This window comes from Channa argus, chromosome 17 (genome assembly GCF_033026475.1).
Source record: "Channa argus isolate prfri chromosome 17, Channa argus male v1.0, whole genome shotgun sequence".
In the NCBI taxonomy this organism is placed as follows: Eukaryota; Metazoa; Chordata; class Actinopteri; order Anabantiformes; family Channidae; genus Channa; species Channa argus.
In genome coordinates, this window is record NC_090213.1 from 15,927,918 (window position 1) to 15,951,472 (window position 23,555).

At 40.2% G+C, this 23,555-nt stretch overlaps 1 protein-coding gene and 1 long non-coding RNA gene across 2 annotated transcripts; one reads left to right on the forward strand and one right to left on the reverse strand.

Moving 5' to 3' along the window:
- Positions 1–202: 202 nt before the first annotated feature.
- On the reverse strand, positions 203–12,680 carry LOC137102877 (uncharacterized). Its single transcript, XR_010911296.1, has 3 exons — positions 12,545–12,680; positions 12,243–12,310; positions 203–966 (listed from the first exon to the last, which is right to left on the reverse strand). It is a non-coding gene; the product is annotated as an uncharacterized lncRNA (long non-coding RNA).
- Positions 12,343–22,580, forward strand: LOC137102876 (hormonally up-regulated neu tumor-associated kinase homolog). The gene is made up of 12 exons (XM_067482810.1): positions 12,343–12,585; positions 12,689–12,980; positions 14,070–14,192; positions 14,404–14,573; positions 16,639–16,694; positions 16,818–16,956; positions 17,060–17,187; positions 19,518–19,653; positions 20,142–20,319; positions 20,471–20,551; positions 20,943–21,234; positions 21,322–22,580. Exons 2-12 carry the CDS (start codon positions 12,720–12,722, stop codon positions 22,092–22,094), a joined length of 2,337 nt encoding a protein of 778 aa, XP_067338911.1. The 5' UTR covers positions 12,343–12,585; positions 12,689–12,719; the 3' UTR covers positions 22,095–22,580.
- The last annotated feature ends 975 nt before the right edge of the window (positions 22,581–23,555 follow it).

Consider the following 23,555-nt stretch of genomic DNA (forward strand, 5'->3'; position numbering starts at 1 on the left):
GCTGTGAGGAGGTGAAGCAATGCTCACACACCAATAAATACTAAACTCTAATGCTCAGAAATATAAGCCTTTCTTTGTTAATTCACAGTACACAAGCACAGTTGTGCACCACTTTAACAACCTAATTTTACCAAACCAATGAAGTGTGCTATTAACAACGTAACACATGCTTAATGAATGCGTGCACACAAACACAAACACACACAGGTAATCGAGTTTATGTTGTCTCAACACACAAAATATTACCTATGTAAAACAGTCACAGTCAAACTCAACTACACCACACAAACAAAATACCAGGTCATTTTAACAGACACCAATGAAAGAGGACAGATTATATTAGCTTCCTTTAACGCTCACATTCCTAATCATGTTCACACAGACACACACATACACAAGCCAAAAAAAGATATTATACACATATAAGAAGAGATTTGAAGCTGGGAGCAGTGTAAGTAATCAGCCATAATTCCATTTCCTGTTGGTTGAGGTGAAAGAACTCAGTGCCATCCAGGCATCCATCTGGTTTCCGTTTCAATCCCCCAACCCTCACCACTCCCCCAGTATGAGCAGCACTACAATTACTACCGTTACACTCCACTAATGTTCCAACATGATGTATGAGCAGCTTTTTAGACCATGGAAATCAAATTAAAAGTAAAGCAAAAGGAAAAGAAACATCCTGCATCTTAATCCTTGGCTGGAACCACAACTGCACTGTTTGCAGTTTATTGATGACAATACATTTTCATTTGCTTAAATACGTTTCAGAAGTGAAACGGCCATTTCTTGTATTCTAAACTTTCAGATATTTGCTTTGTGGTATTGCATTTCTTTTTCTCATGCAACCGCACAGTTTCCCTTCAGGAATTGTTTTAGTTCCATCCAATCCCATTTTAGCTGATCTCATCCTCAGGCAGAGTCAGAGGTGCTTAAAGCCAGCTGTCAGGTGGGACAGCAGAGGACCTGGAAGGAAGGAGGCAGGGAAGAAGAGTGAATCCAAGAACGGCACTGACTCAATGTAAGCCCTCACCCCTTAGAGTTTATTTGAACATGAAATAAATGGCCAAACTAGAAGGGTGCAAAAAAATTACATGCATTTACATTTGAAAAAAAATAAATAAATAAACGCACCTGACTTATGTACAGATTGGACAAACATCAAAATGATACATTATAAATAATACATTTAAAAACCGGGCACAGGTTAATAAACTAAAATGTATATGTTTTCTTTTTGCCTATTTTTCTTAGCTTTCAGTTGAGTTTATAATTGAGTTTAGGTTTTTGCTCCACATATAAAGCTGTCACTGGTATGACTCTGGCTTATGTGAGACATCCATAAATACTGACTCTCAACTTCAGGTCCTGCAACAAATCCTTGCTAGCAGTTGCCTGGTCTAAACTTTAAACAGCTTTCCTGCTGAAATTAATTTTGAATATTTATATCTCTAATTTATATTTGACCTAAAAACGGATTTTTCTGCAGTTGCATTTTAGCAATAAATTGTCTTTCTGTGTCCTGTCTCTTATAACTAGTTTTTCAATAATGATAATTTTCTATTATTTGTACAATTAAAGGTTTTATTTTCGATACAATACTAAGATTATTAGATAGTTTAAAACGTTTTTCTTTAGACAGCTACACAATTTCTTGGACAGTTCTACTTTCTGTTGTCTCTTTATGTTTAGTTGGTTCTAGTTTAAGTGCAAAAAAAAAGGGGGCTGGCTGCAGTAACAGTGAGCACACAGGCCATCAGCTTTTGCTTTACAATGCTTTGAAAGCCCATTTCAGTAATTTTCTGCACATTATTCACACCCTTTAAACAAAGGCTCACATTTTTGAAAGACAAATAATGAGCCGAGCTTTTATGGACACAGTTTATAAAACAAAAACCGTGAGTATGTGCATCATTGATGTATCAGTATCGTGTATGCCGTCGGGTTTGTGTGTTCATGGGAATTGAGTTAACATTGCTAAGTGGTCACGGCATCGCGGCGGGTAGGGCTGGCAGCTCCTTTACTGTCCAAATTAAAACAGCAGAAATCACCACAACAATTGGGAACAGATTTTCACCGAGGTGCCTTAATGAAACTGTCAACCCTAAAAACACACACAAACACTTACTCACACACAGCAAAATACAACATACTCACAAACCCTAATGATCTACTAAGCCTTGGCTGCAGGGCTATCTCATCAATGAACAGGTTGTAATTCATAACATAATCACTCTGAGGTTTTCAGTGAGTGTGTGTTTGTGTGTGTGTGTGTGTATGAGGCATCAGAAAATACATACCCGCTGTCCTAGTCTGTTTTCTCGCTATAAAAAGCAACACTTAGCACTTAATTCTCAAGCAGTTCTGACAACATCACACAGGTTAGTTTAAGAGAAGAGGGGAAAAAAAACAAAGCCAGTTAGAAGAAATGGAGAAAAAAAAATCAGAAGCTGTGTCACTCAGCTGGGAATATTCAGAGAATAGTTTTTAACGAGTTAAATAAATTCTCCCACAAATGAGGTGAGGGGAAAGAAAGAGGGGGACGAGTGAAGTGGAGAGAGCTAGTGAGTGAGAGAGAAAGAAAGGAGGTGAAATGAAAGTGGGTGTTTGGCGTGGTGTTTGGGAATATTTTACAAGCTGCATTAATGGCTGTTCTTAAAACACAGCTATTAAGAAACAGCCATAATGTTGTATATCATGGGCGATTATGTTCACACACACAAGCTTACACAGCTAAACGCGCTCTCATTACACCCTAACAGAGACACGCATAAGCCAAAGTAATTACATGTGTGCTGGTCCAACACCTTTTGTGTAAATAGCAGCTTCCTCCTGCCCAAATAAACGGCACCTCTTCTTCTCCAGCACACACAATGAGGCCATTCACACTCTTCTAGTGGAGTTGATTGTGGAACTGATTTCTTAGGTTAGAAAATATTACATTCCCAGTCAGCAGCTGATAATACTAGCCAACTCATGTTGTGCTGGTTAGTACACGTGGCTGTGCTCTGGGAATGAAAGACCAAAAATGGCAGCCAGATTCAAAGGTGTTTGGGGGCTGTGGATCGAGAATTGGCTTCAGCAAGCAGAAATCAGACCAGCTTTGGTTCAGTGTCACCGACAAGAACTAGACTTAAATGTGTACTTACACGTCAAAGATCACAATGTTAGCTTTTATCTCTTAACTACTGATCTAGGTTAACCTGGGAATTCAATAGCACATTTGATTTACACGAAAGTTAAACAGTGCAGTAGGAGTTTAAAGGCACTGTTGAGGTTAAATATATAAGTCTACATTCATTTTCGATTACTTTTTAAACATCAACATTTATATGGTTAAGCCCACAATCATCCTGAAAAAAGACAAAATTGTTGCTTGTAAAATGTTGTCTATTGGTAAAATAGATTTTTGCCAACAGATAAGCCTTTAAACATTATGTCTATTACTCAAACTGGACCGGGTACAAAGTTCATTATCTTACCATTAATTTCAAACAACACAGCACTAATTACTATTAGTTAGTGTTTTTTGATCTGTACCTTGCCATGTATCTATTATGAGAGTTGGATCATGGATTAAAACATGGTGCCCCAGTTGCTCAATGGGACACACACACACACACACAAAACATTGTTATTTCAGCCACAAAAATTAACCAGATGATCCATGTGCTAATAACTTTGTTTTGGGGCCAATGCACATTAGCTACCTCCTCCCCTCCTCTCCTGCAAACATGAATGGGAATTTAATAACATAATCCTATGGCTCTTCTAGAATTGACAAACATCATTGGGCCCAGCATATCAAAATCTTAGAATAACAAGATTTTGATATGCTTTTATATGTTGATTCTTGGGCTTGTGTATTCACTCTTTTACAGCCAAATTATAGCCAAACTGCTTCACTGTTCAGCAGCAGTACATCTTGTATCTACATCTTCTGTACAGCTCACCTAACTAATATCATATCCCAAACAACTGTTAGATACACGTATAAGTGGCAGCTGTTTAATAGGTTATTTTGAAAGAAATAAAACATTTATACTGTACTTATTCACACATCTGCTGCCAAAGCTGGTCCAACATATTTTCCTTGATTAATCCTTGATCTTGACAACAACATCACAACATATCATCAGCAAATAATGATGTGGCTGTATGTTTTCCATGTCCTTGGGCCTACAGTGTATTTACTTTGCCCCTGAAGTCCCTGCATTATTACTACTTGCAGTCAGTTCTCAAAAAGCTTTATTTGTTTGGCATAAGGATCGGTGGAAATAGATCTGATTATATTTTAAGTTATAATCCATGAATCATGCATTTATGGGAATATATGGGATCAGAAGGGTTAGAAATATTAAGACATCAGACAGCATGGAGCTGAATATTTTCTTTGTTATTCTAGGCGCCAGGGCTTGCTCCTGGAGGAAGTGGTGGGCATTGTGGTCAGTAGCTGAGTACAGTATGGAATAGGCCCAATGTGTGTGTGTTTGTGTGTCCCGAGTGGTGATCGGAGGTGTGGTCGTCAGTCTGTCAGGCTTCTTGCTCTTTTTGGTCTCCTTGTTTTGTAGTCTGAAAACCTCCAATACTGTAATGAACCATACATCTCTTCTAGCCCCAAGATACACACTCAAACACATTTCCTCATAAAACACAAACATATCACACACATAACTGTGCACACGGGTATACACACACACACACACACAGGAGAAGCAAGCACCCGTACACACGCCCTCAGTTCCTGCCCCCTGTCTTCCCTCCTCCCCCGGTTAAATATCCTGGTTATTAAACAGAAATGTGCAGCAGATTTCTGAGGCTCTGTGTGCGACACATCTGGCCTGGGCCTTCAGGAAACGACTGGTTCACTTCACTCTTGTCATCACCTTCCAACACGTTTCTTTCACATTTCAATTTGGGAGCGGCGCAGCAGGCAGCTTCAGCACACACACAAGCACACAGGCACATCTGCATGCACATGCACAAACATCCACGTGCATGCACAACCACACAAAGGCACACATCTGCACATTTGCGCTCATGCACAAACACACACGGTCCACGTTAGCGACAGTGGGAGTGCACTTTTTGCTGTTACAACGCTCCATTTTCAGCTTCTCAGCTCAAAGGGGTGGGCTCCCTTCGTCCCTTTTTTTCTGTATTTTTTCAGACCTCTTGCTCTCTCTTACATTCTCTACTTCTCTCTCTCCTGGTACTGTTTTGTTGACAGTAGAAAACCTCTAAGCCACCCGTGAGACAAACTCCCATTTCAGGTTGGTCAGAATTCTGTGGAATTAGCAGAATGTGATGGACTTTTTTTTTTTTCTTTTATCGATATTTATCAAGTGTCATGTGTGTGTTTGATCTACAATATTCTGTAGAGAGTCTTTAAGACCGTGCAACAGGACTTTACAGTCGGCAGAGCAAAAATTGCATACTTATAAAGAACTCAACACTGGTAGTCAAAAAAGAAGGACAATTTATCATTACAGCTTTCAGTTTAACTGCAACTTGATGCAAATTAAACTTTACATTTAAGAGATATGCACACAGAAATATGAAAATATATGTCTTTTGGGTTTCAACCACAACTCTTTTATATTTGAAATGTTAGAAAAGTGATGCTGTGGACACTTTTAGCCTATTCTTTTGTACTTAAATATCCACACACTGTTTTGTGTACACTTGAGTTAAATATTCAGGACCTAAATCAAAGCACACTGCTAGTGTTATTAAATTTTTTTGCCCTTTCTTCATTTCAGTTTTTCTTGGCACATCGAGCCTTCACAAAACACACTTCCCCTAACTGGTTAGAGAGGTAATACAGCACCATTTCTGGTTACATTCAGCCCTTAAGCAACCTGATCTCATTGAAATGTGTTTGTGGTCAGCAGTGGTTTGGTGTGTAGTCGGCTTTCACAGTATATGTTGTGGAAGTCTTATAGTGCAGCACGTTTGTTTGTCTGTTTAGAAACCACCGAGAACCATCTTTAATCAGCATTATTGATGCAGAGACCACAAACATGAGAAGTTTAAACCACAGCAACATGCAGAAACTGACAGATGACACGCTAAGAATGCTATACTGACTATTATGGCATGCAGAAGTGATGGCGGGTGTCACTAACAGATGATGATGAATCAACGAGGCTGCAGCTACAGATGAAGTCATCATAATTTTACAGCCAGTCTGCCCCTCTTGCTAATGACAAAACTTGGAGAGTGATAGTTTAGTAGCAGATAGTTATATCATCGCATGTCTTCTGAAAAAAGCACCACTCACTTTTTTTCTCCAATCTGTTAATTGAAAGCATATGAGCTGTTTTGACGGTTTTGTCATTATCAGTTTCTTCACGTTGTAATCTATCTCTGCTATTTACTGCATTGCAGGAGTTTTGCGATGGAGTGAGTCAATTTCCCTCAAGCTGCATTGTTGACTCCAGTTAATTATTTCCGATGTTTCCTCAGATTCCTTCTGAGAACAACAACCTTTACAAAATGAGTGTTAACGTGTTACACACTTGTTCCACACAGGTGTGGGTTGTGTATGCAGGCGGGGAAGGTGATGCCTTGTAAAGCAAGGCGGGAAGACTCGAGATTGGCAAAGCTTTGTAATGTTAAGACAAGTGTAGATGCACGAGTTGATTTTTTTGTGATTTTTTTAAAGGTGTGTAATTCTCAAAGAGAGCAGTTTATGTGTTAGACCCAACAAGAGATATCTGCAGCCACTGATGTCTTTTCTAACCATCTGCTGATAAATTCCTTCCTGTAGTTAAGCTGTTATGGAAGAGCATTGTCCTTGCATCAGTCTGCTGCATCCACTGGAGGGCAGACAGGGACAGTGGCTCTGGAAACCCTAACTACAGTGAACACCAGAGGGGCACACTCAATGTCTGTGTTGGCCAATGTTATAGTGTATTATAGCCAACAAGCAGCTGCATGTTTCAGTAATAGGCACCTGATAACTCTAGGATGCACATAGGTTGTGGATTGAAAAATAGCTTATGTCAGTCTGAGGTTTTAAACATTTAAACCTTATCGGACAATAGCCGTAAGAACTGTGATACATTTTTAGGAGGTAAAAATGTCTGAGATTTGAGAAAGATGTGAAAGATTCTAAAGATTCAGTGAAGAAATCAGAATTACATACTAAGGAGAATTTCTTTGAATTTTACAAACCAATGCACTTCAAAGAACAGAAAAATAAATAGGAATCATGCTTTTATTTTTGCTTCAAAGCAGAGCAAACCAATTTAAATCAGCTGAACTTTAGTATTCTAAACAACTTATTGATAAAATAATTAAATATCACATGAAAGGTGTGGGTTAGTGCTATCGCTTTGTTTCTCAAAAATAAAAAAAATATATCTAAACCCCTTTGCTGCCTGTTGTACAGTAGGTAAAACAAAGGGGGGCTGGAATTTAAAGTGGAGCCTCTTACCCTCTTCTGTGTTAAGTAAGTGTTCACACCTATTAGGTAATTATTTAATAATTAGCCCTAACTACAAAATACGTACACTGTAAGTATTTTTTCTTATTTTCCTCTTGTTACTCTGTTATTCCCCAAAGTTTGCTTATTGTTATCAAGTAATCACACATATGTATCCATAGGTACTATGGAGAAACATCGTTGTTACTAATAAGTACACAGAAAGTACGCTGTATTTTGGGCTGTACAGTCGTGGGCTGTAATGTAAAGCATTAACGAAAATTCTAAACAGAAGAATATGATCAGAGGGGATGTCAGGCAACTTCAGGCAGCTGCCACATGAGCTCCTCTCTGACACGGAAAATGGACAGAGTACACAAACACACAGGGAGAGAAACCCATCTGGGGGGAGAAGAAGCACACAGATGGGGCAACACAGGGCAACAAGATAGACGAGAAAGACAGATAGAGATAGAAGGACAGGCTGAGACTCCTGGGGACAAAGATCCTGATCAACACAACTGGAATAAAGTATCAGCAACCAGAAAAGAGAGAGAGAGAGAGAGAGAGAGAGAGAAAGGCACAAAGGCTGGAAAACAGAGATGGACTGAAAGATGCATTGGTTTTCAAATAAATTACAATTATACAACTACCTAGACTGGACTGGACTTTCAAGATTATAAATAAATTGAGACTGAAAACGACCCACTGGCCATAAATTAGTAACAGGTACAAGCCCAGTTATAATGTGTTGTGAAGCCACTAATTGAAAGTGAAGGAGTATGAGTTTTAAGTTTGGCCTTAAAAGCATCTGGATGGACAGATGTTTGTCTGATGTCAGAAGGGAAGTATTCCAGAGAAAGGGGCAGGACAGGAAAAAAAGTCCCTGCTTTCAGCTGACTTCTTTTAAACAGTGAGGACAGACAGGAGTTGTCCTCACACCCTGCTGTGTTGGCACAGACAAGTAAAACCACCATTGTGACTTTTATGGAGAATGAGCTGAGTACTTATTCAGAGATGAGATCAACATGTTAAAAGGTGCTATATTAAGTCTGTCTCACTGGAGCAGTGGTCCCGTCCTCCCTGTGCCGTGGAGTGATATTGAACCATAGAGGATATGCACTTAAAGAAACTGCATCATTTAGAAATGGAGAAATGCAGAACATTAATCATTTTACATGACAATTAAGCAGAGAAGGAACCGATTCTACAACAAAATTGTCAGTACAGAAATGGCCCACAGTTACCTAAAGATGGAACCACAGTTTGTTTGAATGCATGTGTTGAAAATGTTACAAAAGGGAAAGAACTTTTTTTTACATAATTAGTGCTGCTCTTTCACTGAGACTGTTGAGAGTTATAACTCTCTTTAAACACTCTAACAGGCTACAAATGATGACTATAAAGCATATCATGCTGTGGCACCACATCTCAGTTTAACATTTAGCTGCTCGCTCTTTTTTTGTCTAAAAGCAACCAAAAAGATGGGGAAATAAAAGAAAAACAGCAGGAGACAGGGAGAGTGAGAGATGGTGAGAGGGTGGGGGTCGTCTTTGACTGTGCTAGTGCGGTTTGGGGGAGTTATTTGGTGTTAAAATATGCCTTAATGGTTGCTGGGGATCCATTTATTACAGGCAGGAAGCAGAAGGGGGTTTCTCTTCTCATTTAATGTGACCGCCGAGAAGTTTGCCAAGTCCTACAGGCAAGCTAGCATTCCTCTTTACCAATGCAACACACACACACACACACACACACACACACTTACACAAGACTTTGTATACAAGCATAATTACACTGTACGTCTCATAAGTAAAGGTACACACGTGTGTAGCTGCAAAGACACAATCTTAAAAACATGTACATATCACAGTGCTTAAATATGTGCATAAAAGCACACACACACACATACACAAATAGACTGCGGTCTCTGGCAGTGAGAATGACCTTTCCTGAACCATGGAAACATACACATTAACACACACACACACACACACACCAAAAAACCTCTGCAAAACATTTAAGCATGGCAGTGCCGAGGTTATATAAAAAGCCTCTTGAGGTCTTATTAATTCACATTTGTTTTGCAGTTGTGAAGCATGGTTTCTCTCCGCCCCACTCATCCTCTTCCTCTCTGTATTTGTCAGTTTTTCGCTCACTTCCTGTCCCCTCATCCATCAAGTTTTTTGGCCATGGGCATGGCACTCTCTCTTTCTTTCATTCTCAGCGTCGGTCCAACACAGAACCAGATACAGTTTGACACCCTTCCTCACCATTAGGGAAGGTGTGTTAACACCTCCTCCCACACACAATTAGACCCGTTAATGAAGTGCAGCGCTCCTGGTGTTTGAGCACACACACACTTTTAAGATGTGAAATTTTACTTGAATACATTATTTTTATTTTACAAAAACTTGCTTGATGCTTACACAGAGAGTTAGACTGATGTGAAACCACTAATGGTAGACTGCCCCTGTGTTCTGCAGCCTATTTAGGAATATTCTGGAAAAACCTGTTCACACAATTGTACAGAATGGGTGTGTTTAATATTTATATGCTTTTTTCTTTGGGGCTAAGACTTTTTGGACCTGGGTTGGTCAGTTTTACTGATTTTGTCTCTGAGAGTTTTTAAATGTTGGACCCAAAAGGAGAAAAGTGATGATGTTTTCATTGTGATTACACCAAGTTTAACGGCGCCTGAGTGAGTAGGAAAGGAAAGCAGACCATCGTGGCTGCTGCATTTGAGTGTTTGCTGCAAAGGCCAAATCAGATTATACAGTATCAACACGTTTAATAAAAAATTAAAGTAACCCTAGACGCTTCACTTGGCAATGGCAGTGTCTCAGTTAAGGTTGTGTAAGAATTTGTGTGTGTGCGTGTGTGTTTGAGAGTGCATTAGGTTACATGGCGGATATAAGCCTCCATCCCTCCTTTCATCAGCTGAGTGAGGAAGAATCGAGCAGCAGCAGCACACTGCAATCTGACCCTGGCGTGTACACAAACACACATGTGCACTTTAATACACCCAGTGGCAGAAAAGCAGACATACTTGCTGGCCATCACTCATCAGCGCAAAACCTCACTGCAGCTTTTCATGGATCACCACTGTCATAACACATGCCTCTGTGGCTATGATGCTGCTTGCCAGTATTGTATCACACAGTCAGTATCACTTGAAAATCTCAAACTCAAGTTTAGTTTTTACTTGAAATGATGAGTGTTTACATGTAAGTTCGCCATTCAACTAAAAACATAAAAACCATAACCAGCTTCGAAACAGATTCCACTCATGTAGCCAGCAGTAGAAGTGCTGCTATGCTGCTGACTCTGACCTTTAAAGACCAACCAAACATTTGTGCATCAAAGAGGGAAAGATGGCGTTTTTCAGGAAATTTATGCTTAATTCTTAAAGCACTTGTGCAATAATAGATTTAAATGAATTAATGGTTTGGACAATAAATGTATTCATTGTACTGTGAGAGTTATAATATTGAGATATCACAAAGGTAAGAAGTTACCAGAGGGTCAATTTAGGATTATCATAAAGTTTGGACATGAGAAACAGCAAGCATTGCTCTGTCGAAGTTTAACAAAATACAGCTATAAGCCCCTTTAAACCTCACAAATTAACTGGTTTACTTTTTCCCTAAAAAATTCCGAATGTAGAAATAACAATTTTAGTTTCAAGAGGAAATCCGCTGCCTCCAGCCAGGAACCAGTTTAGCTGGCAGACAGGATTTGGCTTTCGTACAATTAAAAAATACAAGATTTATTCATCCATCCGTTATTTCATTCTGATTTGCAGGGGCCTGGAGCCTATCCCAGCTGTCATTAGGCGAGAGATGGGGTACACCCTCGACAGGTTACCAGACTATCTCAGCACGAACACAGACACACAACCATTCACACACAACACACCTATGGGCAATTTAGAGACACAATTTAACCGAACGGACATGTTTTTGGACTGGACACCTTTTAGCTGTGAGGCAAAACAAGATGCATTATCTTTTAATAAGTGAATGCACTAATGGAGGTGCTAATGAGAGTCAGATTAAGCTTTTCCCTGTTTTTAATCCTTAAACTAAACACCTTTTGACTGTGGCTTCATATTTACCTGATTAGTGATCTGTGACAAAAGGTCTTCTGAATAAGATAAATCATTTTCAATAAATAAAGTCTTTAGCAATTATACTTCCTGTGTTGGCCAAATGGGGCAGTTGCCAAACTTATCTGTCATTGACTTAAAACTTCCAGCACTGAAAGCAATATGTAACAGAAGTTGACTTTAGTTCCTGAGAAAATGCTTTTTTTTTTCATTAACCATGGGATGGGTTTATTTTGCTCTTTGCTCTTTTCTAGCTGCAGTTTTAGTTCCTTATTTTTTTTTTTAAATGAACATTTAGGGTTTAGTAGGGGTGATAGTAAGTGAAGGACAAAGGTTAAATTCACACACATCACACCTATGGGCAATTTAGAGACACAATTTTACCTAACAGACATGTTTTTGGACTGGACACCTTTTAGCTGTGAGGCAAACAAGATACATTATCTTTTAATAAGTGAATGCACTAACAGAGGTGCTAATGAGAGTCAGATTAAGCTTTTCCCTGTTTTTAATCCTTAAACTAACCACCTTTTGACTGTAGCTTCATATTTAGCGAACACACATTATATTGTAACTAAAGAAAGTTGCATGATTCGATCAGTTACCAATTAAAATAAGAAAGAAATATGAAAAAGAATTTCAAAGAGAAGCAAAGGAGCTAAAGAGACTTTGAAAGGTTACTGTGTTACTGTGAGTGTCTGTGTGCACCTTAGTGTGTGAGAAGAAGCAGGGGGGTAATTACGGTGTAGAATGTCCTCGTCATCACTGGAGCTGACCTAACAACACAACAGTTAATCATCCACTAACCAGCAGAGAGAGACAGAGGGAGAGAAGGAGAGAGAAGCTAGTTTTAAGTGAAGCACAGTTACTTTGTAAGAGAGGAACTTCTGAAGTACATAAACGGTAAACGATAAATCAAAGAAGAGACAGGGTCACCTAACAAACATCTGGACTGAAGAATATACTTACAAGGATACACTTAACAGAAATCTGAGGCTGAGAAAACGCACCTGTTCCTGAAGAAGGATTTGGATCCTGCTTCGTTTGCGTGGTGTGTGTGTGTGTGTGTGTTTATACACCTGTGTGTGTGTTAGTACACTTTGTGTGTTCTATGTGTACTGACCGGTTCTTGGACTTGATTCCACGTGTGAAAGGTGGACACATGGAGTCTGAACCCTGTCAGGGATGCCAGTCGCAGCAGTGAAAGCTGCCCCAGAGGACATGGTGGCAGAGGGAGGGGGCGAAGGAGAATGCAGGGTGTCCCAGTGGGAAGCCTCGGTGCCGGGACATGAGCGGCTGCCTCCTCCCTTTCTGAAGGTCCCCCGGGAGCTGCTACGGAGCTTCCCCCACTCCAAACGTGTGGGATCGTACCTGGTGGGAAAAATGATCAACAAGGGCTCATTTGCCAAAGTGATGGAGGGGCTGCATATTGGCACAGGGGAAAAGGTCAGTGCTTACTCCACCATCTGAAAATTAGAATTTGAAGACAGTATTACACAGAGATTATGATTACATGGTTACAACTTGTTCCTTATACCTGATAATAACACGTAGTTGAATTTGACGAAGACGGTGGCCTGTCATTACTGTTGTTATGCATACAAACACTTAGTCATCTACAAATTCCCCTGTTTCTAGCCAAGACTCTTAAAGGGCCTTCAATGTTTAGTAGCCTTAATGAAGCCTTAGGCAGGTATGTTTGGGCTTGTAAAAAAGGAAAATGTATATCAAACACACACACACTGTATATTTGTATCTTATAAATATTGCTTTAACATTTTTAATTAAATGACAGAACACTACATATTTCTCGGATACGATTGAAATAACAGTGCTAGTACACACCGAAATAGAAATAAACTACAGTCTGCCAAATATTTGCTGTCATCACATCCAACTGTTTACCTGATTAGTGATCTGTGACAAAAAGTCTTCTGAATAAGATAAATCATTTTCAATAAATAAAGTCTTTAGCAATTATATTTCCTGTGTTGGCCAAATGGGGTAGTTGCCAAAGTGATCTGTCATTGACTTAAAACTTCCAGCACTGAAAGCAATATGTAACAGAAGTTGACTTTAGTTTCTGAGAAAATGCTTTTTTCTTTTTCATTAACCATGGGATGGGTTTATTTTGCTCTTTGCTCTTTTCTAGCTGCAGTTTTAGTTCCTTATTTTTTTTAAATGAACATTTAGGGTTTAGTATGCACTGATAGTAAGTGAAGGACAAAGGTTAAAATCTTCAAATGAGTAGAGAAAATGTTGGTGAAGGAAGTGATTAAGAAATCATTGTTTATGGGGGGTATTAGTACTTTTGATCAAGACACTAAAGCCACACTTATAGGTCTTTAGTAAACACAAGTCAATGTCTGGATCTGGACCACATTCAAGTAGACTAATACCTGTGAAAACAACCAGGCTTCCTTCAACTCACTTTTTATAATATAAGTTATCATAAGAGTCAGTGCAATAAATGCAAGAAATGTCAGTGTAAAGTCCTCACAACCGATGATGACAAATGTGTGTATGTGTGTTTAGGTAGCCATTAAGGTGATCGACAAGAAGAAAGCACGGCAGGACTCATATGTGCTGAAAAACATGAAAAGAGAACCTCGGATTCATCAGATGGTTCGACATCCTCACATTGTTGTCCTGTTGGAGGTAAGAAATTAAATTAAAGCACACACTCATATAGGAACAGTCAGAAATACGCATAATGTACAGTTGAAATAGCATAATGATGAAGTATTACCTCTGCCCAGATTTGAGCTCATTACCAATGATGTACGTTCATGTTAGACTGAAATTAAAACGTCAGGACACTCTGCTGTTGAATAAGCTTGTACAGTTAACGTATAATCGGGTGTTTCAGACTCTGGAGACAGAAAACAGCTACTACATGGCCATGGAGCTCTGTGCTGGAGGAGACTTAATGGACAGGATCTGTGAGAGGAACCGGCTGGAGGAGAGGGAGGTGAGGCGCTATACCCGACAGATCCTCTCTGCAGTGGAGCACCTGCACAAACACGGGATTGTGCACAGGTGAGATTACACACAAACACACACACACACACTAGAAAAGCGTAATTGCAATGTTATGTGCAGTACTTACATTACATGAAAAGCTACATGTTGTTTTGTTTGTTTTTGTTAAAATGCAACACAAAACATACAATCGAGAGTATTTATTAATAACTACATACTCTACAGCAATATATACATTTTCATACCTGTTTTATGTCTGAAAAAAATACTGTACCAGTCTTTTGTAAAATTTCCTGAGGCCTTCAGATGTGTACCTACACACAAGCAGCAGGTATTAGTTGCTCGTTGAATGTTAAATACACACAAAATCACTTGTGAGCACACACACCAACACAAGGTAGTTTGCAGGGCATTAACAGCCTACAGAGAAGGAAACGCTGCAAAAAAGCCAATGTACTGTACGACACAGTGCAGCGTGAGTGTTTCTTTAGAGGTGTTAGAGAGCCAATACTCACTTATACACAAACACACACACTTATGGTGCAAGCACGCACAACATACACAACTCTGGGATTTGCTTTAAGACCTTGGCTCCTATTAAGGTGGGAATGTGATTACCAGGCAATGACCTCATCATCCTACGCCGGTGCCATGATTCACACATCATCACAACATCATGGACTTCCTCTCTAATGAAGTCCCTCAACGATGTCACTCTCAAGCCTTCAACAGCACCTCTTTCTATCATACAGACACACACGGATACAGGCTCACACACTCGCACACACTCACACACTCTCCACCACAGTCCCACACAGAGATGATTAAGCTGGAAATAAATGGAAAATTTACACTTTAAACACAGCTCCTGCCACCCGCATTCAGTAGGTTCACCACATGCATTTTCTCCTTTATGACATTGTCTGCTCTCACTTTGTCTCGCACTTTTTCCCTCTGTCTGTCTTTGAACTTCTCTTGGTTTATGTGAGCACTGTTCTCTGGATTTTTGGAACCTGGAGTGTCTGTTGTTTCGATGAAGGCAGATGAAAGCAACATGGCTGATTCCCAGGCTCTGGTTTAAAGGGGATCTCACTTTCCTAACCGCAGATTTTCATTTAGCTTGGTAGTTTTAGAGCAGGCGGTATATGGTTGGTGGTGAGGCTGGCGTACTTTCAGCTGAATGAAGCAGCTTTTCCGCGTGACTGTATTGACTTGAATATCTGACTAGGTGCTGATCTATAGAAATTCAAAGTTAATAAATTCTCAAAATTTTTACCAAATAATCCTTTTAAAACTTGAGTACTACCCAAACCTCTGATGATCCAGTCTCACTATCTCGCCTCCAACGGGTTCAAAATGCTGATGCTCAACTTTTAACCAACAAGCCCATGAACACATAACTCCGGTTCTTTACTCACTTCACTGGCTTCCAGTACATTATAGAATTGATTTGAAACTGTTGTTGATTGTTTTTAAAGCTCTTAATGGTCTAACCCCGTTTTACTTAAGTGAATGAATAGTTCTTCGCAAACATGGGAGAGTACTTCTTTTAGAAGCTCCCAGATCCAGGTGTAAAAGTTGGGGAGATCGTGCGCTTGCTGTTGCACCAAAACTGTGGACCTCCTCACCACTTGACATCCGCTGCATTACAGATTTGGGGTGTTTTAAATCCAAGCTGAAGATGCATTTGTTCAAGCTGGCTTTCGATTCTTAGTAGTGACGACATATTTTGTCCTTTAATCATATTGTTTTTATCATTTGATCAATGGTTTTATTTTACTTTCATGCATTTATGTTTTTATAATTGCTTGCTTAGATATTCTGTTTATCTGTTGTAAAGCAATTTGGTCAACTCCTGGTTGTATTTAAAGCGCTATATAAGCACAAATTGAATTGAACTGAATTGAAGTGATGCCATCGTGTAATCAGAAAAAATCATTGTGTCGTCAGTTACAAATGCAAAACTTTTTAAACTGAGCAAATAAATAGCTCCAAGTCACTCATTTGTAGCGAAACTAAATTTTGAAATCCCTGAAAGATTAAGGACAAAGCTCATAAACACACTGTAGTAAGCCACACTCTTCCTGTCTGACCTAACAACTCCTTCCCTTTTCTTTTGTAGAGATTTAAAGATTGAAAATTTCCTCCTGGACGAGCATAACAACATAAAGATTGTGGGTATGTTGCCATTCCCAGCTCCAGTGATGTTGTATTGAGGGACATCAGATTATTGCATCTAGCGTTGTGCAGTAAAACACTGAAAAAAAAAAAAAAAGATAATGCTTGTAATGTTTCACACAGACTTTGGCCTGAGTAACACCCTGAAGCCAGACTCCTTGTCCTTAGAGCTTCTCAACACCCAGTGTGGAAGTCCTGCCTACGCAGCCCCTGAGCTGCTCGCTCACAGGAAGTACGGACCCAAAGTGGATGTCTGGTCTGTGTAAGTGATAAAGTTGATCAAATCTGTTGAGCTGTTTGGCCTCTTCTGTCATTATTTAGTACTTTCTGTGCTGCTATTTGTCCTTGTGTGTGTTTGTGTGCAGAGGAGTGAGCATGTTTGCCATGCTGACAGGGACTTTGCCCTTCACTGTTGAGCCTTTTAACATCAAACAGCTTCACCAGAAGATGGTCAACGGAGAAATCAATACTATCCCCGGTGATGTCAGCAAAGGTAGCTCCACATTTCACCTCACTGAGTGTTGGAATCTTGGTTGGTTTTAAGGAAAAGTTCAGAGTGAACAAAAGGCTTTGAAATACAATGAAAACATTTTTAGAAATACCTCATTGCAAGCTGTGATCAAGTCAATTTTTGTAAAGACCATAGATCTACAGTATTCTCAGACTGACGGCTGAATTTGTTTTAATTACTCTTCTTTTTCTCTTGTTCTTAACCAACAAAACACCCAGTGCACAGTGGCCTTCGTTTGTCGTTGCTTGATTTTTGGTCTTCCTGTCACAAAATGTCACTCCACCACACTCTGTCATGGCACCATGTCACCACAAACAAACATAGCTCTTGTTACTGTGAGAAAAACTAATACGGGACTGAAACTGTGACAAGATCAGATTAGAAGCTGTATCTGTGCCAAGGACGGGCATCGGGGCTCATCCACGTTTACTTTCAGACTGTATTCTGCTTTTACACTGACATGTTTTTCACCAGTTTTAAAAATCTTATGTTACAAAGTTATGTTAGTTATCCTGGGAATATTATTAAAATCAATCAAGTATTCTTAGTCAAAATAAACAAGATAACATTTGTTTATATTATTTATACAAGGTCAGAACAGGAGATTCATCCAGCTATCAACGTACTGCTCTTTCACAACCAATCTATTGAAACTGAGGTGATGATAGTAAGATATGAGTGAGAGAGCAGCTTATTGCATCATGCAACACATACCTAGGCCTTAATAACTGAAGCAGTCCCTCTGTCGGCAGCAGCAGTCTGATAACATCGCTAGCAAATATTCCCCACAAAATATATGTAATTACAGTGTATGTGTGAAATTATGCACTGAAGTGTGGATGTATTGTATATGTGTGTGTGTGTGTGTGTGTGTGTGTGTGTGTGTGTGTGTGTGTGTGTGTATGAGAGAGAGAGAGAAACACGGGAAGACACAATTCACACTTGATATTTATTAACTTGCAATAAAATCTGCAGCATCACCTCATGCTCAGAGGATGAACTTTCTGTGCCAGTTTAGTATCAAGTCTGCCCTTGCTGGTCGTCCCTGATTTCCTTGTGTTTCACTTTACCTTTAAAGCAAACAGGAAGATTAATCTCCCTTTAATATGAATAGCAGTAGGGCTTAAAGTAATAGACAGCCACCAGACTTAGGAGTATTCTCAATTTTTACTTGCCCTCAGTGCTTGTAGTCTACTTTTTTGAATATAGTAAAAGAATTATAAAAATGATGCCTCCATCTTTCTGCAGTTTTTCAACTTTTTTCTTGAGGCAAATTGGCAGTTAATGTGAAACCCACTGACAATAGCTTTGCTTGTTAATATATACAGTATAGTCTAATTAATGACCTTACCACAGGGTGAGTGGTTCAATCCCTGGCCCTGGCTATATGTCGAAGTGTCCCTGGGCAAGACCCTGAACCCCTAACAGCCCATTCCCCCTCCCCAGCGATGCAGTGCTGGTCCAAGCCCGGTAGAAATTGGGGAGGGTTGCGTCAGGAAGGGCATCCGGCGTAAAAACTGTGCCAAATCAACATGCGGACAATGATCCGCTGTGGCGACCCCGAACTCACGGGATAAGCCGAAAGGAGAGTAGTAGTCTAATTAATGACCTTGAGGGCATGCAAATAAAATCCATCTTTTGAAATACAATTCTCAAGTGACATTTAAGAACATGGGGCACATGCGTAATATATCTAGAATTACTCATTTTTTCTTGGATTTGATGTGAGAATAGATCGGGACCCATGAATTTAACCAACCTGACACAACAGTCTGTTTCCTCTATCTTACCAGTTTAAGCTCTTTTACTCTGTCTGTCTCTGCATCTCGTATTGCATGCATTCGTGACATTCATGTGCAAATTGACAATTTGGTTTGGATTTGCCACTGAAAGCAGTGCAACTGCTAGCAGCAAATGCAATGGGACAGTCCTGACTTATATGTCCTCCCGTTTGAGGGTTATCTGCTGCTCCACTCTGTGGAGCTTATCAGGAATCCCAATCTGGGGTCAAACTCTAAACCCCACTTGGCAGTCACAGGCTGACAGACTAACTTGTTCCTCCTAATGAGAAATCCTGTCTCTTTCAGTGTTGCCATCAGTCAAGGCACAATGACTGACAACAGTCTGAACGCTAGAGGAGCATGCATCATGCTCAGTTGTACACGGAGAATGAATCAAGTTTACTACTCAGAAACACACTAATACATTTTCTGCTTGTTAACATGTGCAACTTTTATTAAAACCGAGGGACGAGAAACTCTGAAAGTTAATAAAACACATGTTGCATTGCTTTGTCTGCGTTACTGTTGTAGGTGCAGTGTCTTTTGTGTTGTCTCTCCTGGAGCCGGACCCAGCTAAAAGGCCCAGTGTCAGAGCGGCAATGGAGGAGAGATGGATCAATGAGGGATATGCCAAGAAACCACTACACACACTCTCTCATAAAAACAGGTACAGATCCACTGGGTTGCTCCACTTTACCACGGTGCCTGAAAACACACCTAATAGCAACAGAAATACAGTTTCTTTCTATGCACAGGCAATAAATTGACACATTTTTAATAATGCATTCTTTAGAGTTTACAGACACAAAGACTGTTCTCAGGGAAAGTTCTGCAGAAAACATTACAATGCAGACAAAACAACCAAAAAGGAAATAACTGCAAGTTTTCAAACAAAATGAGATGTTTTATGGTCAGTAGAGTAACAGTTTTGTATATTTTATCACTTAATGAGGTTTGGAAATGAATTATGCATGGCTCCTCTTGGGTAAATCCTATTCCAGCTCGGTCTGCTCACAACCAAAATGTTTCAGCTGCTATTCATTTCTTATTAGAGAGAGATCTTTAAAAGCGCACTTGATTTTCTCAGCCTCAGTTTCTCCACTTTGCATTTGTAAATGTTTTTCCATCCCTTCTCTTTTGTTGTTTATTTTACAGGTTGGGTCCAGAAGATCTGAACTCTTCTGTGCTGGCACACATCACAGACACACTGGACTACTCCCTTTCTGAAATCCTGCACACGCTCACCACTAACCGACCCTCTGCCATCATGGCCCACTATCACCTGCTGCACAACAAGCTTAACAGAAGCCAGAAAGGAGCCAAGGCCAGCAAGGTTCACATCTCATTCACGCGCGCACACACTCACACACATACATACACATACATACATGTACTGAAATATTAGTGGGTCAGTATAGAATAGGTGTGTATGCTTCTTCTTTGGAATGTTAAAAGTCATTTAATTTTCAAACTTAATTTGGCAGAAGCTGGAGAGTACTGACTGGAGTCTTCCTGGGAGAAATACTAAAGAGAGCAATAACACGGAGTCAAAGACTCAGCAACAGGTAATGGTGACACTTTCAGCAGCATCACAAATATCATAACAAATATAATAAATACAATAATAACAGTAAAGGTTTGGGTGCTTCCATAGCCGTGCTACAGTAGCAGCATGAGAGTGGTTGATCCACTATTGTAACCCAGATGAAAATATCTCAGCATTGTATTTAATGCGTCAACATGAAATTTGGTACTGACATTCATGGTCCCCAAAGGATAGATCATAGTGACTTGTGATCCTCTAGTGCCACATCATGAGGTTGACCCTTTTGGTTTTGAGTGAAATTATATGTTACAGCCTATTGATTAAGGTGATATGATGCAAACAGTTTTTGTTACGCCTATAACAAAATCAGTTGGGGCTTTCTAGCAACTGATCACTGCTCATTTTTTTAGAACGAACAGACCAGTGCAAAGAGCTCCAAGCAGACCGGTGCATCTTTGAGGACTCCACAGACACCTGAATGTCAGGGCAGTAGGAAGAGGTCTGGGTACGTGTACAGAAAGGGACACAAACAGGACGATGAAAACCGACCACTCTCTCCATCACTACCCCAGCTTCTACACTCTGCCTCCCCTTCTCTACCTCACCTTCCTTCACCCTCCCCTGCCCCTCCGTCACCCGAGGATGGAGGCACTGATGAGAAGATTGCCATAACCTTCGAGAGAGAGGCGCTCTTTCCTGACGGTAAGAATTTATTACGCCAGTTTAAACAAAGCTGTGCACACCTACTGGACAGTGTGACTTATCGATTTGTGTGTTTGTGTGTTCCAGTGTCAGTATTTGGGGACAGGGAACTCGTCCATCTTTCTCCCCCTAAAAGCTCTGCGTCTCAACTCTGTGACTCCGCCCCCTGCCAAGTCATTGTACCCATTGAGCCAGTCCGAGACAGTAGCACATTGAGACCAAAAAGATACACACACCTACTCAGGACAACACAATCAGATGGGGTGGCAGACACTGGGTCAGACTGCTTCCATAACAACCGCCACCAAGATGAGCATTCTGATTGTCTGAGCATCAATGAGCGACTGGAGAAGCTGCAGATGTTTTACTCCTCTGAGAAGAACAGCATCTCTCCTGGGATGCTCCTGGAGGCTGACTCACACAATAAACACTTGTCAGACAGAGACCACGTGGGCACCGTGGAGACAACAAAGACATCACCCTCTCCATTACTACCACGCCTGCACAACGTGGGGCTAAAAGATGCACGAGGCAGGAAAATGACATGGGTAGGGTTGACCCGACCTGGGCCCCCAGGACTCCTGGTGAACGGGGCTAAACCTCCTGCCTTCCCCCCGCAGAGACAGCATACTTTAGTCATCAAGAGCTTGAGGCAGGAGAGGGGGAAGAGAAGAGACCTGTCTGTAGCGGGAGGAGAGAGAGGGATGGCAGGAGGAGGGATGAACGGAGCCAAGAGGAACACAGTTCAGATACGGTCATCTCTCCAGCGTCAGGTGGGAGACCTGAATCTGCCACTGCTTCCATCAGTGTTGCAGGGGAAAGTAGAAAAGAAGAACCAGCTACACAACATGGACTATTAACACACACATGGCAGGAAGTGGATAGATGAAAGAGAGAAGAGAGAAATTATGTTAGAGACCAGCTGCAGTTTAGAAGTGGTGACCTGCACATGTACAAGTGGGACAGTAGATAGAAGAAAGGAAGAAAATTGCACCATGGACCACTGAGATATACAGTAATACTGAACTGTGCATTGACATTTGCAGAAATATGCAAATGTCAGCTATTAATAGACTGTAAAGCTGTGTTTGTCTCTACGTTTACTGTTTTATTTATGCATTGCTCTTTCACAAAACTCCAATATTTTATATATGCTGCAGTGCCAAAACCAGTTTACTTGTGGTCACTATTAGGAGCCATTTTCCTCCTGAATTTTTACTTTCTAGTCATCACAATGTGAAGTGCAAGCATACACACACCTTTATGGTTCTACTTTATTAGTTTTTACGGTTACTTAAATGCATTTTGTACTAACATTAAAAGGAAGTAAAACTCAATCCTCATTTCTACCTTAACTTTTTGTTAAGTGTGACTTTCATTTTTAAAGTGCTACCTCATAAAATGCACATGTTTAACATTATAATATCAAACAGCAGCTAAATTTAATCAGGTTCCACATGCAGATCCACAGATATCCACAAATACACACAGACCATTAATCAATCCCTATCTAGCAGTTTTTGTAATGTTTTGGATTCAGAGTTATGATGATCCGGGCAAACTGATGAGCAGCATTACAGTTTGTAGTGGTGTAGTGGTGGTGTAGTGGTGCATATGAACAAGGACCAAAACAAACATGAGAATCTTAACATACAATTACATATATATACAAAGACAATTCCTTAGCGCTGTGATGGTATCCGGAGTCCTTAAAACTTCAAGCCTGAACACTTTGATCTCAGTCGTCTTAACAAACATCTTCCTAATATCCCATTTGTCTCTTCACTCTCTTGATTATTAATATTCAGGTGAACTGAAAAGATGTGGAAGAATCTGGTTGCTGCTTCATGCCACTCTTCATGACTGCTAAATAATTCAGAGGCTGTTACCTGATCCTCTGTTTTTCTGTGTGCGTATGTTGGTGATGTGCATGTTCTGCGTGTGCCCAATGAGGACAGATTGAACCCACTGATGTGGATACGTCCCCCACTCCAGTTACCTCTCTGGCTACTTAACAGTGATATGAACCACTAAGCTCTGATGCTGTATCAGACATACACGTTCACATTGCACAATGGTAATGCACTGAACAAGAACAGCTGGGCAACTGTCTACTTGCCAAGGTAAGTAAGCCTTAAGAAATACAAGGGCGTTAATGTTAAAACGATAATCCAGAACCCACTTGGGTTCATTTCTGTGTAATCATGTCACTTAAGTGATCTGAACAAATATTTGCAACGATGCTGTGGGTCGAAACCCCCCAAATAAACAAAACAAACAAACAAAAAACAATAAAGGAAAGGAGGGAAACAGCCAGTTTG